We start from the raw sequence: 14,237 nt of genomic DNA on the forward strand, positions 1-14,237 counted from the left end.
TTTCCTGAATGCAAAAAACACAACAACAGTGATACCAACTGTCTTTGCTAGCTGTTTAGTCAATTCTTTTCTGGCCTAAGCATTGCCTGCATCCAACCACTATTCTAATTAAGAAGAATTTTTAATCATTATTTTCTTTTTGTTTTTATCTCTGCCTATTTTCCCATGAGATTGTTGTAACATAAAGTTAAATTCCAGTTTCAAAATGAGCTAGATTCTTGGTCCTAGATGTGATTTTCTTGTCAATGCAAACAGACTTTGGGGGAAAGGTAGCCTCATGCTGCAGAAAGTCACCACTAACTCTTGCTAACATATAGTACAGGTAATGTCAAAAGATCCAACAGTTACTAATCTGGTTCCCTATTAACGCACACAATGGTTAAAAACTGGACGCTGTGCTTGCTTTTTTCTTTACAAACACTAGCAGTGTTTCTACAGATTTAACCACCAAGGCTGCACTAAATTAGTGATGTCTTTTCCCATGCAATGTTTGAGCTTATCTGCCCTTCTATCAAATGTATTAAGAAAAAATGCAAGATCCTACTTAGTATGGGACAGACATGCACACATGCACATACACACACAGATTATATTTCCATATCCAAAGTGCAGAACAGATGTAGAATCCTTCCCCTACCCCAGTACGTGCACATGAAGGAAAATCCACTGTTCTTTAAATCTTACATTTCTTACACACTTTGAAACCTTCACTGTAGGTTTTATTTTCAAATTAAACAAAATCCATTAAAACATGGCATTTGTTTAAAGATATATTTAGCAGTAAGATGTCATCAGTGTAACAGTACTCCAATTATTTCCTAAGCCCATCTGTTTTATACTGAATTAGACTGGTTCATACCTATCAGGTGACTAGCTGATTAGTTGAACGTGGTTTCAAATGAGCCAGAACTGGACAAGAACTTGCATGAAATAAGGCAATCATATTGAAATAAACATGTTTATGAAAAAGTAAGAATTTTTACTATATGTTTCCAAATAACTGTTTTGCTTTTAAACTTATTTAGATTTAAAATGAAATGAGTTAAATGAAACTCCATGAAAGCAAAAATAAAATTATTTGGTTCTGGCCACACAAAATGGTTGATGAGTCTTTTGGTTCAAATGAATGTTTGTGGTTTTTGGGTGTTTTGTGTGTTTGTTTGTTGTTTTGTTTTTTTTTTGTTTGTTTGTTTTCTTTTGTTCACCACTGGTTTTGGAGGACAAGAACTTTTTAATACGTAAAACAATAGTTAAGTTGAAAAGTAAAAGAAAATCTTAGTATATATTTTGCTCTTCTTTTACAAATAGCAATTTTCTATTAGGTTCCAGTGAATGAAAAAAAAAAAAAAAAAAAAAGGAAAAATGCACAGGAAACACCTTATGAAATGAATCATTCTACCACATAGGGTAATGGAAAAACAACCCAGCATGTTCAACTCTTGTGAAAGGATGTGAAAACAAAACAATACAGCTACAGGTGTCCTTTATGTATCTACACAATTTTATAATGGGAGCGCTTCTAATTTGATTCAGACCTGGAAAACACTCCACATACAGACAGACTTCAGACACCAGGCCAGAATCTTAAAGGAGAAAATCTAACTAGAGTAGATATAAAAGACCATTACTTTTCCATTCAAACTATATTTTATTTATCTGTATCAGGTATAGGAAAACAAACAGTTACTTGTAACAGATTTGGGTCACTTATAACAGAAGAGCTTTTGGAAGCCATTCTTGAAATGACAGAAAAGAAAGGTTTATAATACAAACACAGATTTTTTTATTATTATTATTTTGGCCATGTTTATTTAAATTGTTACATAGGAATAGCTTTATATAATAAGACTTTTTAGTGGATTTTTCTTCTCTTTGCTCCTATGTCTATTCCAAGCTATGTTAATACTTCTTTTGATGTTCATACTTCAATTTCCACACTCTTCATGGGATGAAAAATGCTTTATGTACAAAATCATCCTCTGAAAGGCACCTCAATCAGCATCACACCTTTGTGTTTATTTGTAGGATGTCACTTCCACAAACTGAAGTGAGAACAGGGAATTTACAGTGAACACAAGTCATCAAGAATAAGAATTATAAAAGTGAAAAATAAAGAGTCTGGTATATCAAAGTGTCTTCCTTAGTGCATTTACAACCAACTAATATCCTCTTGCAGTTTTTCTGTAAGTAAGAACTGTATCCTTCCCAGAGTTTGTAAGCCATAGAATTCCAACTAACTATGCTCAAAGGCATTTCCTAAGCTATTTTATAATGTGGCATGACTTTTCTCCTGTGTGAATAGTCACTGGACACATAAATTATTCCATTTGCCAATACAATATTTCCAGTTCTTGATAATGATGTTTGTAACTATCTTCTAGAAAAGTTGCCACTTGTTTACATATCCACATTCAGTTCCTTTGCTCATGATCTTCCATCCAAATCGTAAAGTTCACAGATGAAAACCTCAGGTGTCCTGAATGAAAACTCAAGAAATATCACCTCCCCAATAGTTAATGTTATACTGTGTGTACATACACTTACATACAGTTTTGAAAAACTTAGTTTACAAAACAGGTTTACCCATGGGAAAGTAACTTTTTCTCTCTTGCAGCTAAGGGGTCCATTTGCTCGGAGACTCCCCTGTTTCTGAGAATTGCCTATGAATTCCAAGATGATGACACCTGATGGTAGTAGAGAGCTTTGCACCAGCAACACCAATGGCCAAGCTCAGCAGCACTATTTTTGGCAGAAGTAGTGGTTTACAGAAGCACTGCCTCTATCTCAGCATTGCGCAGGTTCCATTTTTGCAGATCTGAAATCTTTATGTTGAGTTTGTCTTTCTGTCCTCCTTTCTTAGCTTTTTGTTTGTTTGTTGGTTTGTTGTTTTTTTTTGGTTGTGGTTTGTTGTTGGTTTTTTGGGTTTTTTTGGAAGAAGGAAATGGGAAAAAGAAAGCCCAAGGGAACAACTTACGCCAGGATATCACTTCTCTTACTGCACCATACTACCAGTGTTATCATGGCACATGTTAACATGACTGGGATCAAGATCAGAGTTATGAGAATTTCATCTGGCGGATCTTCCCAGAGAACATCTTCTGAAGTACAGTTTGAAAAGAATTGTTTATGAATTCTAGTGATAAAGCCCTCTACAAGGGGGTTTGGCCAAAAGCAACTTGCGTAGAAGGCTTCATGTTCTGTGCACTGCGTAAAGATATCGTAATACCTAGGAAAAGAAGAAAATGAAGAGAAATTTAAATAGAACACATATGTATATTATACTTACAGAAACCAAAAATGGGTGCAATCTGTAAGGTTGGGTCTATCATGTAGATATTCTGCTGAAGTAACTTTAATGGAGACTGTGGGCATCAAACACAACATAATGAGCCAGAGGGAGAACTGACTAACTTGTACTCATACAACCAAGAGATTTCATATGAAATACTGAGTTTCTGGATAGACAGTGATCAAAACCCTGTCTTTGGGGTACAGTTACTACAGCCCAGACCTCCTAAAGTCATTTAAGCGCTGCAGAATTAGAACCCCTCAATAGAAACATCTACAGTATCATTAAAAAACATGCACACAAATGTGGCATGAACAGGACTTTTTGAGCAAAATATGCATAATTTGTGCCTCATCCATCATTAGACATGAGTTTGTGGCAACAATGATGATATGATGTTGGAATTTAGCCACAGCATACATTACTGTGTAATAATTTCAGTTCTGTCGCACCCCAAGGCAGCAAGAAGACAATGGGAAAATAAACACACAAAAAAGTCAGCTTTTGACAACCTTTATCTTTGACAACCTTCTCAACTCCAGCAAATGCCCAACAGGAAAAAAAAAAAAAAAATCATTTCTCTTTATGCATGTTCTCAATACTCATGAAAGATTGGGAACCCCTTGTAATGACTTTTTTTTTTTTTCAACACAGCATGTGTTGAAACTTATTTGTAGAGGGATTACTTGTATTTATGAGAAATGGCTTCCCCTCTTAGTAAAAAAAAATAATAATAATAACAAACAATTAGCCCAAACGAGTAATTGAATGGGTTTTGTGGTGTTATTGTAAGCCAAAAAAAAAAAAAAAAAAATCAGGAAGCAAATGGAGTATGGGGGAAGAGATCAGAAATTAAGAAGATGAAGAGCTTCTGGTCAGTACATAAATAGGGGAAGAAATAATTTTATATATATCTTTTAGTCTTATGTGACTCAGTAAACTCACTTCAAAGGGAAAGAAAAAATAGAAAGGAAAGAACAAGAAACCACATGATACCTCAAGGGATAGCATTCTGTATTATTATTTGAAAGCTCTACCCTCTCTTTTAGTATGCTTAAATAAGGTAACTCTTGATTAATTACTCTTTCTTACGTGAAATATCACTGGGTACAGATGTTGACTCCATCCTTTGCTATGAAGTAGCGGAGGAGAGATATTCAGTGTCTGGGTAAGACTGAAGACGCCAGTCTCTAAGGAGAAAGGGGTCTGCCTGCCCCTGCTACAAGAGCACAAAATGGGAATACAGGCTGCACAGTAACATTCTCCAAGAAGGAAAAGAGGCCTCACAGGAAGTTTCTTCTGCAGCCCCATTTTCATTCTTGTGGAGTTTGAGTTTATACTGGTATAGTCTCACAAGTCCACAACTTGATGCTCTGTCACGCAGATGCATACATGCACAGTGTATGTATATTTTTAAGCAAAGCAACTAGAAAGGAAGCTTTTGTGACAAGGTCAGCAGCCGCAGCCAAAAAGAAAAACAGGAAATAAGCTAAAAATAAAACATAAATATTAGCTGTTTGTTATTTTATTAGTGCCATTCTTCCATGTGACCCTATTGCATCCATTCTCTTTGTTCTTGGACTAAATTAGAATCTAAAGATGTCTAGCTGAATATGGAAGAGACAGTCCCAGAGGACCTGAAATAAAATACATCTAAGGGCATGTCTACGAGGATTGACGGACTACAATGCCGACATGGCAGAGCTAGCATCGAGTTGCCCAGACAGGTCAATGTTCTGTCTAGCACAGACATTTGGCAGGGCTCCAGAGAGCACTAGGCTCTGTTCCAGCCCTGTTCTGTGCCATGCACTTGCAGGCAAGCCTCTTCCACCAAAACTGCTCCAGCTCCTTGCTGCCACAGCCACCTCAGTTTGCCTGTCTGATTGTGTAGAGTAACAAAAACAATAAATCCAGGTAACCTGCAGACTTCACAGAAATGGACCCTAAACTAAGATTTCATTATGCTTTTTTTTTTTTTTTTTTTCCTGGATGATCATGAAGTGGTGTAGGAAGTTCACTACTCTTCCACAAATTCTTTGTTTTTTTTTTTTGGTTTGTTTTTTTTTTTTGGTTTGTTTTTCTTAAATGTTAGATGGTGTAATCATCCACTGATTTTGCACTTCAAGCCCAAACATAGCCAGAAAAATCTGCTTAAGTGATGCCAAAAGACCAGATAAAAATAATTTGGGAGTTATATTATACCGAAGGACTGATTCCCTAAGAGACAAAATAGAATATAAATATTATCTTAATAGTTTTTATTCCTCACCACTTTCTCTTAATACTCTCTCTTAAAATAAAAAGGTTACCTGCATTGTAACTCTTTTTCCTTTCAATTGTAGAATGTGAATAAGACAAAAATTCAGCTATTTGAGAACTATGTGTCTGATAGTAAAGCTCAATTCACTCAAATGTTGGTGCAATTTAGCAATTTAGAGCTTATACACTACAACAGAAAGCTCACATTTTAACAAAAAAAATCTCTGCATGGTACTGTGTAACAGCTGCTTTATAAGGGAGCAACTGAACTCTAATTACAATAGGATGGGCATTTTGTAGCTGATCAATTAGTTTGCAAGTGTTTTTTTGTTTGTTTAATAAATATTTAATGCAAATTTTATTTTCTTATGCTTCATTGTCTTATGCTTTATGTCATTCCCTTTATTCAAATTGTAAAGGCTAGAGTAGGAAAACCATTCTATCTGTAAAAAAAAAAAAAATGCCTATCACAATGAAATTCTGGCCTGACTGGAGGTACTTCAACACAAATACATAAAAATTACACACTTTGTGAAAGGAAAAGAAAAATGCAATTTTCTACTTATTCCCAGAACAAGTAATTGGAAAGCAGTACAGTAGTACAAGCTCCAATACTTCACATCTCAGATTATAAAGATGTGTGGGAAGGCTATTATTCTCTGAGCTGAGCCACATTTTCATCTCTTTCAGGCTAGCTACAAAGACCCTCAGAAAATTAACCCTCTGAGTTAATACTCAGAAAAGGTATATTCACTGGGAGCCATATCACAAGCTTTGTGAGTAGTGGGTTGAAAAATGAATATAGCCATGAGTTTCAGCTCAATTTACTAGGCTGCTACTGAAGAACAAAAACTAAGCGTAGTCTGTGCACTGTGATTCATATAAAGATATGATTTCCACTGGTATGCTCAGGAGAATCACTATAAATTTTATTAAGGAACCAACTACTTGTTCATAATGCATATTATTTAAAATACTCACTTTCAAAGAACAAAAAAAAAAAAAAAAACTAAAACTCCCCTGGCGCAACTTAAGCCTATTCCCCCTTGTCCTGTCACCAGGCACGTGGGAGAACAGACCAACCTCCACCTTGCTACAGCCTCCTTTGAGGTATCTGTAAAGAGCAATAAGGTCGCCCCTGAGCCTCCTTTTCTCCAGGCTGAACAAGCCCAGCTCCCTCAGCCGCTCCTCGTAGGACTTATTCTCCAGGCCCCTCACCAGCTTCGTCGCCCTTCTCTGGACTTGCTTGAGCACCTCGATGTCCTTCTTGTAGCGAGGGGCCCAAAACTGAACACAGTACTCGAGGTGCGGCCTCACCAGAGCCGAGTACAGGGGGACGATCACCTCCCTAGTCCTGCTGGCCACACTGCTTCTTACGCAAGCCAGGATGCCGTTGGCCTTCTTGTCCACCTGAGCACACTGCTGGCTCATATTCAGCCGACTATCCACCATCACTCCCAGGTCCTTCTCCGCCTGGCAACTCTCCAACCACTCATCTCCCAGCCTGTAGCTCTGCTTGGGGTTATTGCGCCCCAGGTGCAGGACCCGGCACTTGGCCTTGTTGAACTTCATACAGTTTACCTCAGCCCATCGGTGCAGCCTATCCAGATCCTCCTGCAGAGCCTTCCTACCCTCAAGCAGATCGACACACGCACCTAACTTGGTGTCATCTGCAAACTTACTGAGGGTGCACTCAATGCCCTCGTCCAGATCATCGATGAAGATATTAAAGAGGACTGGCCCCAGCACCGAGCCCTGGGTAACGCCACTAGTTACCGGCCTCCAACTGGACTTGACTCCATTTACCACGACTCTTTGTGCCCGGCTACCCAGCCAGTTTCTAACCCAATGAAGCATGCGCCAGTCCAAGTCAAGAGCAGACAGTTTCTTGAGGAGAATGCTGTGGGAAACGGTGTCAAAAGCCTTGCTGAAGTTAAGGTAGACCACATCCACAGCCTTTCCCTCATCCACCAAGCACGTCACTTTGTCATAGAAGGAGATCAGGTTTGTCAAGCAGGACCTGCCTTTGATAAACCCATGCTGACTGGGCCTGATCGCCTGCTTGCCCTGCAAGTGCTGTGTGATGACTTCCAAGAGGATCTGCTCCATGAGCTTCCCTGGTACTGAGGTCAAACTGACAGGCTTATAGTTCCCCGGGTCTGCCCTCCGGCCCTTCTTGTAGATGGGCGTCATGTTTGCTAGCCGCCAGTCAACTGGGACCTCCCCCGATAGCCAGGACAGTTGATAAATACATATATATATATAACTAGAACCAAGAACCTGGACAATGTTGTTTGTTTGTTTGTTTGTTTTTATCAGGGATGCTAATGCACACATGTGCCTTAATGGGGCAGTGCTTCATGGGTCACCCATTCACATTATTTAAATAGACATCTGGATGTATCGCATCTTGCCCATCTCACAGTATGTAGCCACCTATCATGCAGGAAATTGCACCAGAAGTGGAGGGTTTGAATCTTATCCACATTTTCCCACATCCCTAGGGAGGAAAATAGTGAATTCTTTCTCCTTTTTCCTCAAGCTCCCTGCACAGAAAAACTACAGAGATGATTGATTTACAAACACACACAGACACACAAAATACAACTCCCTCCTCCAAATTTCTATTAACAATGAGGCCAAGAAACCAAATAGATTGTTTCATTAAGAGCTTCCACAAATAAGCACTTTCCAGTGAAAAACTGTTCTTTCAAAGAATCCAGAACAGTTCTTATAACGGAGAGTACCATGTAACATGTTATTCAAAACAAGGATTTTTGAAGGCCACTGGCAGTAGATCACTGGCAGTTCTAGTAAGAGAATGCCCTCTATCCAGCACTCACAGACAGACCACCCCAGAGACTCTCTGCACACATGCAGACAGGGATGTTTTGCTATTGCTTAATGAGATGGATCAGGAATTAAGAAAAACAAACAAACAAGAAGCATCACAGTTACACTATCCTCTTTTACACAAATCATCTGCATTATTAGTGATACAATACAATGATGGAAAGGTCTTACTGTCAAACAGACAGGTACACACAATATGAGTTATTTTTTATTATTTTGAGTCTAATGAGTATTCAGAAAATAGGGGGAAATTTTATGTAGCATAAATAAGTCTTGGCATAAATCAGGCAATAAATACTTCAGGGGTGCTCATTTCTGCTACTCCACAATCCTGATTAAGAATTTAGAATCACTGTTCCAGGGTACTACTAATTGTGTGGCATATTTCAGTAAATAAAGATGCTTTAAGCATCTTATTTTTTTTAAAGATTCAACCAAGAAATTTCCTTAGACATAATCACATGCTTCATTACAGTTCAGACTGAATGATCATCCTTGTCATAACCTCCATCCAGACTGGAATGAGAAATGCTGAAATAATAATTATAAATAACATGTAATGAGAAAGGCTCTTCTTACAGCATTTTGAGTTGAAGTGGAGGCAGAAAATACCAAACAACACTACCACCCTACCTCCTCCCCCTTTTCCCCTCCCTCCCCCCCCATTATCTTGTATGATATCTAGTCAGATTGTACATAATTTAAGGTTGTAACTGTCTGGATGAATTTCACATAATATTCCAAACCTTAAAATAATTATCTGCTGAGGTTTCACCATTACATTTAAAAGAAAGCCTTAGTATTATCAGCTATGAACCTACACATATGGTAGAATGCTTCTGAGCTTTTTTCATTTAACATGTCAAATAGATTTGTTACTGCATCTCACCATTCCCTTACTAAGATGTCTGCCAAGAGGAGTGTACTCACAGAAACACTTGAACTTCCTAATCAGATTTGCTGTTGTGCATTTCTAGTACAGAATTCAGCCAACAGAAAATAGTACACCACAAAATGTAAGGAAGGAAATGAATGTGGAAAAAAATCTTGCTGGTTTAATGACAACATCATAAAGTATGGTTTACACTCATGCCACTGATTAATGGACAGATTTACTCACTTGGCTTGAAAATAATAAATACATGATGTCCTTTCAAATAATTGCAGATCTCCATTCTTGGCTTGAAATCAACAGCTGGCCAGAAAATGAAAAGTGACTGAATAAATCTAACAGAAAACCCCCAAATACATAACTATTATTAAAAGTTTGTTAATTTCCTAAAAGTATAGCAAGAAAAGATAAATGTAAAGAGTAACTGTAGATTGAAACAGTAGTTTATATACATAATATTAATCTCCAATAGGCAATAGAAGCTACCATATTAAGCAATTCTAGAACAGGGAGGGAAATATAGCCTGACACCAGGTACTACCCTATAAAAATCAGAGATCTAGTAGCACTGGAATTTTACCAAGGCAGAAGCTACTACTAGGAAGTGGACTTCGCCTTCCACCACTCCTGAGCTATATTTTAATAATTACTTACTTGTAAACACAATCCGTCTGGGGGGAATACCAGTTTAGAGGGGGAACGTTCCCTGAAACCAGTGTTATACAATGGCAACAGAAGACAGTCCCATAACTCCTGCGTGTTAGGCAAATTCAAAACACTAGGTGGATGGAAATCCTAATCCTGCAAAAACTTAACCATATGTAGCCAACATCTTAAATGCACTCACTACCCAAGTAGCCATTGCCATCACTGACAGTGTGTGAAAAAAGATGTACTTAATATACTGAAGATTCCACACTGGTTCTCAGATGCTGTCAGTCACCTCATGAATTCCTACCTCTGTGGCAGAGAGAGAAACAGAGATAAAGGGAAGGCACTGGGCAGGGCAATGGAAAATGTAGGATTCAAGAGCAGCACGTGGAATTGGCATCATGGGATTCAAACACCGAAATACTTTGCAAACTGGCTTGCAAAGATTTATTTGTGTATTGTACCTTCCAGATAAAGAGTTTGGTTTGATCCTTAGAAATTATTACAACATTGCAGTGTCACTCTGCTCTATGCAGTGATCTGGCTCAAGAACTATGGCTTTAATGCAGTTTGTCAAAACCTTTATTTACTATCCTATTCCATGAGCAATGAGTTATGTCAGAAAACTATTTAATCATGAACTCTTCAGGGACAAGGACTAAAATGAAGAAGGAAGAACTACTCCAAATAAATCCTTCTAGAGCTAGCTTTCAGAGGAAATATGTATGTAGCAATGAACAAATACACGCTATTTTAGTGTACTCGATATTTACAGGAGGAACATAAAAAATGTATACTTTTCATGTCCATTACAACAAAATTCTGCTGGCAATGAGATTTTATGCATGTATACATTTATACAAGTATACATACAACTGAACTTCAGGGTCCATGGAAAGCTAAACAATCTTCTACCACATTCTGTTGGGAAAAATGCTTTTTGATTTTTGCAAACATTAAGGGCAGTTATCACTGTGGTGAACATGGGTACTATTGGAATTTGCCAAGTTGAGGCAAATCCCTTCACCAGTTCAAGACAACAGATAATAAGCTGCTATATTAATATTAACATGCACACTGTACACTACATTTCTGGCTTAGAATTGTATGTTACTGTAACAATAGGATCATTTGTGAGTCACTGATTTTAAACCACTGTTCAGTTTATAAAGTTAAATTACAACTTTGGTGATAGAGCAGCTGATAAAAACGTAGTTACAACTAGCAGCTCATTTCTGTGTTAACTCCCAAGACATACCAAGTCTGTTTGCTAATAAGCTCCTCAGTAAACAGATGTCCTCAGCTTTGCAGCAGCAGCCAGGCTAACTCAATTCAGAATTAACTTAACAAGTAACATTCAAACAGGATTAAAGACTGGGTCTGGTACTATTTTAGGAAGTCTGATACCTGTTCTGTGCCCTGATGCAACACCAGCAGATACTGTAGTAACACTGACATATGATGGAAAACAGAGGGAACAGCAAGAGGGAAAGGAAGGGTTATTTGTTATTCATTTTATGTTGTGAGCAGAGTTAAAGTATGTAGTCTGTATCTGGAGGGACATGAGCCATTATGGGAACTACAGTAAGTTGTTTAAAGGCAGATTTTTAGCACTGCTGAAATCCCTATAGTCACTAAAAGCCCCTGAAATTGTGTGTTATTCTGCAGTAAACAGATGACTTGATACACATTAATTCCCTATGAAGTATATGCAAGTCCCGTTTTTTCCCTCTTCTCTTGGTGCTACTAAAGTGTCTGTACCTGAACTGCAGCTACAATCATTCCAAAATTATTTGGGAATTCAGGTCATATTACCAAAAAGCAAGGGTGGTTTAACTTTGCAGAGGTAACAAGTTTTCTATGCTCTGTTGTACTCCTCCCGCTCCAGCACTGTGATCTGTACTTTTCAGGAATCAGCTTCTGAGCCACTGCACCATGCAGCACTATGCTGGAGCACCACAAGGAACTGTGGTAGCTTGCCCTGCAGACACTCAAGAAAGGGAGGTGCTGCCAATACAGTCTGCATGGGCTCTTCAGTTATACATCTCCGTTCCTTCTTTGTCCCTCTGTAAAATGAAGCTAAAGTAGTATTGTCTAACCTCACAAAAATACTGTGCACAAGAGACAATGCAGTCTCTAATGACTACCTTAATAGGGACCGTATGAGCCATATGCAAATGGATGCACTCAGTTTAGAAGTCCAAAAACTTCCCAAGTACATAACAACAATCCCTGTACTAGATTGCCATGTAAGTGTTAAAATTAAGATACAGTAGCTGTATATGTTTCTCATTCTCAATTCTGTTTGCGGTGCTGCTTCAACTGTAGGTAATAGGTTAAGCAAAGAAAAGAAAGCCATCCCTTTATATTTTCTGCTATAAAACAGCCAAAAAAAATATGGCATAGTTTCAGCATCATTTAACAATTTCTTCATTCAAAAAGCCACACAAGTAAGCATCCCTGTAGTGATAGTAAGAGACCAGATAGTACTGAAAAAATGAGTAAGCAAATAAGACCATTTTGGATGGCTGTATAGTTTTGGTTTCAAAGTCAGAGAGCAGTTATGAAATGCTAACTAAAATAAATCAACTGGTTTCTAAATATGGGATTGTAACACAAAATAAAAACAATAATAATAAAAAAAAAATGTAAGACTGCTATCTCAGACACCGACTTTTGCACTGAAACATCCAAACATTTACATGGTTTCTATTTTTTATTAATGGTTATATGAAAAAAAAATAGTATGACTAATAATTTCTGTTTCATCTAATACCTTTCATTTATTTACAGAGGAAGCAAATGTTCCCTTTGTCTTATAGATGACAAAACTCAACTATAATACAGATCCATAATTTGCCTGCAACAAAGTAATTCATGGCAGAAATGGAGATCCTGTTACTGGTTATTTCCTCACAGGAAATCACACTCTGACACAGACAAGGGAGAAGCAATGACTTCCCATGAGGTGCAAGAACACAAGCCCGTGACAGACTGTGCATTTGAGGGGCTAAATACCAAATACCCTATCCTATAATACCCTCGGCTAGAATCACAGAATTTCTAGGTTGGAAGAGTCCTCAAGATCATCGAGTCCAACCTCTGACCTAACGCTAGCAGTCCCCACTAAACCATATCCCTAAGCTCTACATCTAAACGTCTTGTAAAGACTTCCAGGGATGGTGACTCCACCACTTCCCTGGGCAGCCTGTTCCAGTGCCTCACAACCCTTTCAGTGAAGAAGTTCTTCCTAACATCTAACCTAAAACTCCCCTGGCTCAACTTAAGCCCATTCCCCCTCGTCCTGTCACCAGGCACGTGGGAGAACAGACCATCCCCCACCTTGCTACAGCCTCCCTTGAGGTACCTGTAGAGAGCGATAAGGTCGCCCCTGAGCCTCCTTTTCTCCAGGCTGAACAAGCCCAGCTCCCTCAGCCGCTCCTCGTAGGACTTGTTCTCCAGGCCCTATGCAGAAGTTTTGCTTTTGGAAAGACATATTGTACTGCTAGTTTTACAGTAAGCAAAATGATTAATGGGTACAGTTTAAAAGACAGAAACCTGCATGAACAGCAGCAGAGTTTGTAGTTTTGCCTGGGGCTCTGGGTAGAATCTCTGTTGAATAACTAACTGCTTGAAAAACTAAGCCTCAACACTAAACCAAATGCATACAAAAACACAGATACCTCCTCTAATATTATTATCAATAATATTAAAAAAAAAAAAAATGGGGGGGGGGAGGAGGGGGAGGGAAGAGGTCTCCTGTTAATTAAAATTTACAACGATGAATTAGCCCTAATACTTTGAGAATTAATCCCACATCAATCATATTAATCCTGCTACTGACAATCTAACTTTTTCAAATGAAGATGAAAATCTAGATGAGCAATGTGGGAGTGGTCACTGCAAAACCATAGCCATGTTCTGCTAAACTTAGGTCTAAAGAAATGTAGCATTCCCCTAGGAACAGAGCTCCTTCTCCAGCCAAATCACTGAACACACTAAAGAATCCTAACCCTCAAATTCAATAGCAGAAAGAAATAAACAAAATTACAGTCAAATCACAGACCTAGAGTGGAATTCCTCAGCCATAATGTTTTATTGCAATTTAAATCATCAGTTCCAGACCCATACCCAGATAAAGGAGGTGGCATTCTAGTGGGAATGGCAGTAAAAAACAATCCATGTATATGGCATACATAATGTCCAAAAACTCCTACCTTTAATATCATTAATAAAGTGGCCAGGGACTAAACAGTATTAATCTGGCTAAGCAGCAAGATAATAGTTTCTCAA

At 38.2% G+C, this 14,237-nt stretch overlaps 1 protein-coding gene across 1 annotated transcript in view; it reads right to left on the bottom strand.

The window, feature by feature from the left end:
* Positions 1-1,639: 1,639 nt before the first annotated feature.
* The window catches only part of RAMP3 (receptor activity modifying protein 3), a 51,668-nt gene continuing 39,070 nt past the window's right edge, over positions 1,640-14,237 (bottom strand). The window contains exon 4 of the mRNA XM_084281207.1: positions 1,640-3,226. Within this exon, the coding sequence (XP_084137333.1) occupies positions 2,971-3,226 (256 nt within the window). The 3' untranslated portion in view covers positions 1,640-2,970. The remainder of the gene's footprint in view (positions 3,227-14,237) is intronic.

The sequence above is a fragment of the Netta rufina genome, assembly GCF_964035555.1.
Source record: "Netta rufina genome assembly, chromosome: 2".
Lineage (NCBI taxonomy): Eukaryota > Metazoa > Chordata > Aves > Anseriformes > Anatidae > Netta > Netta rufina.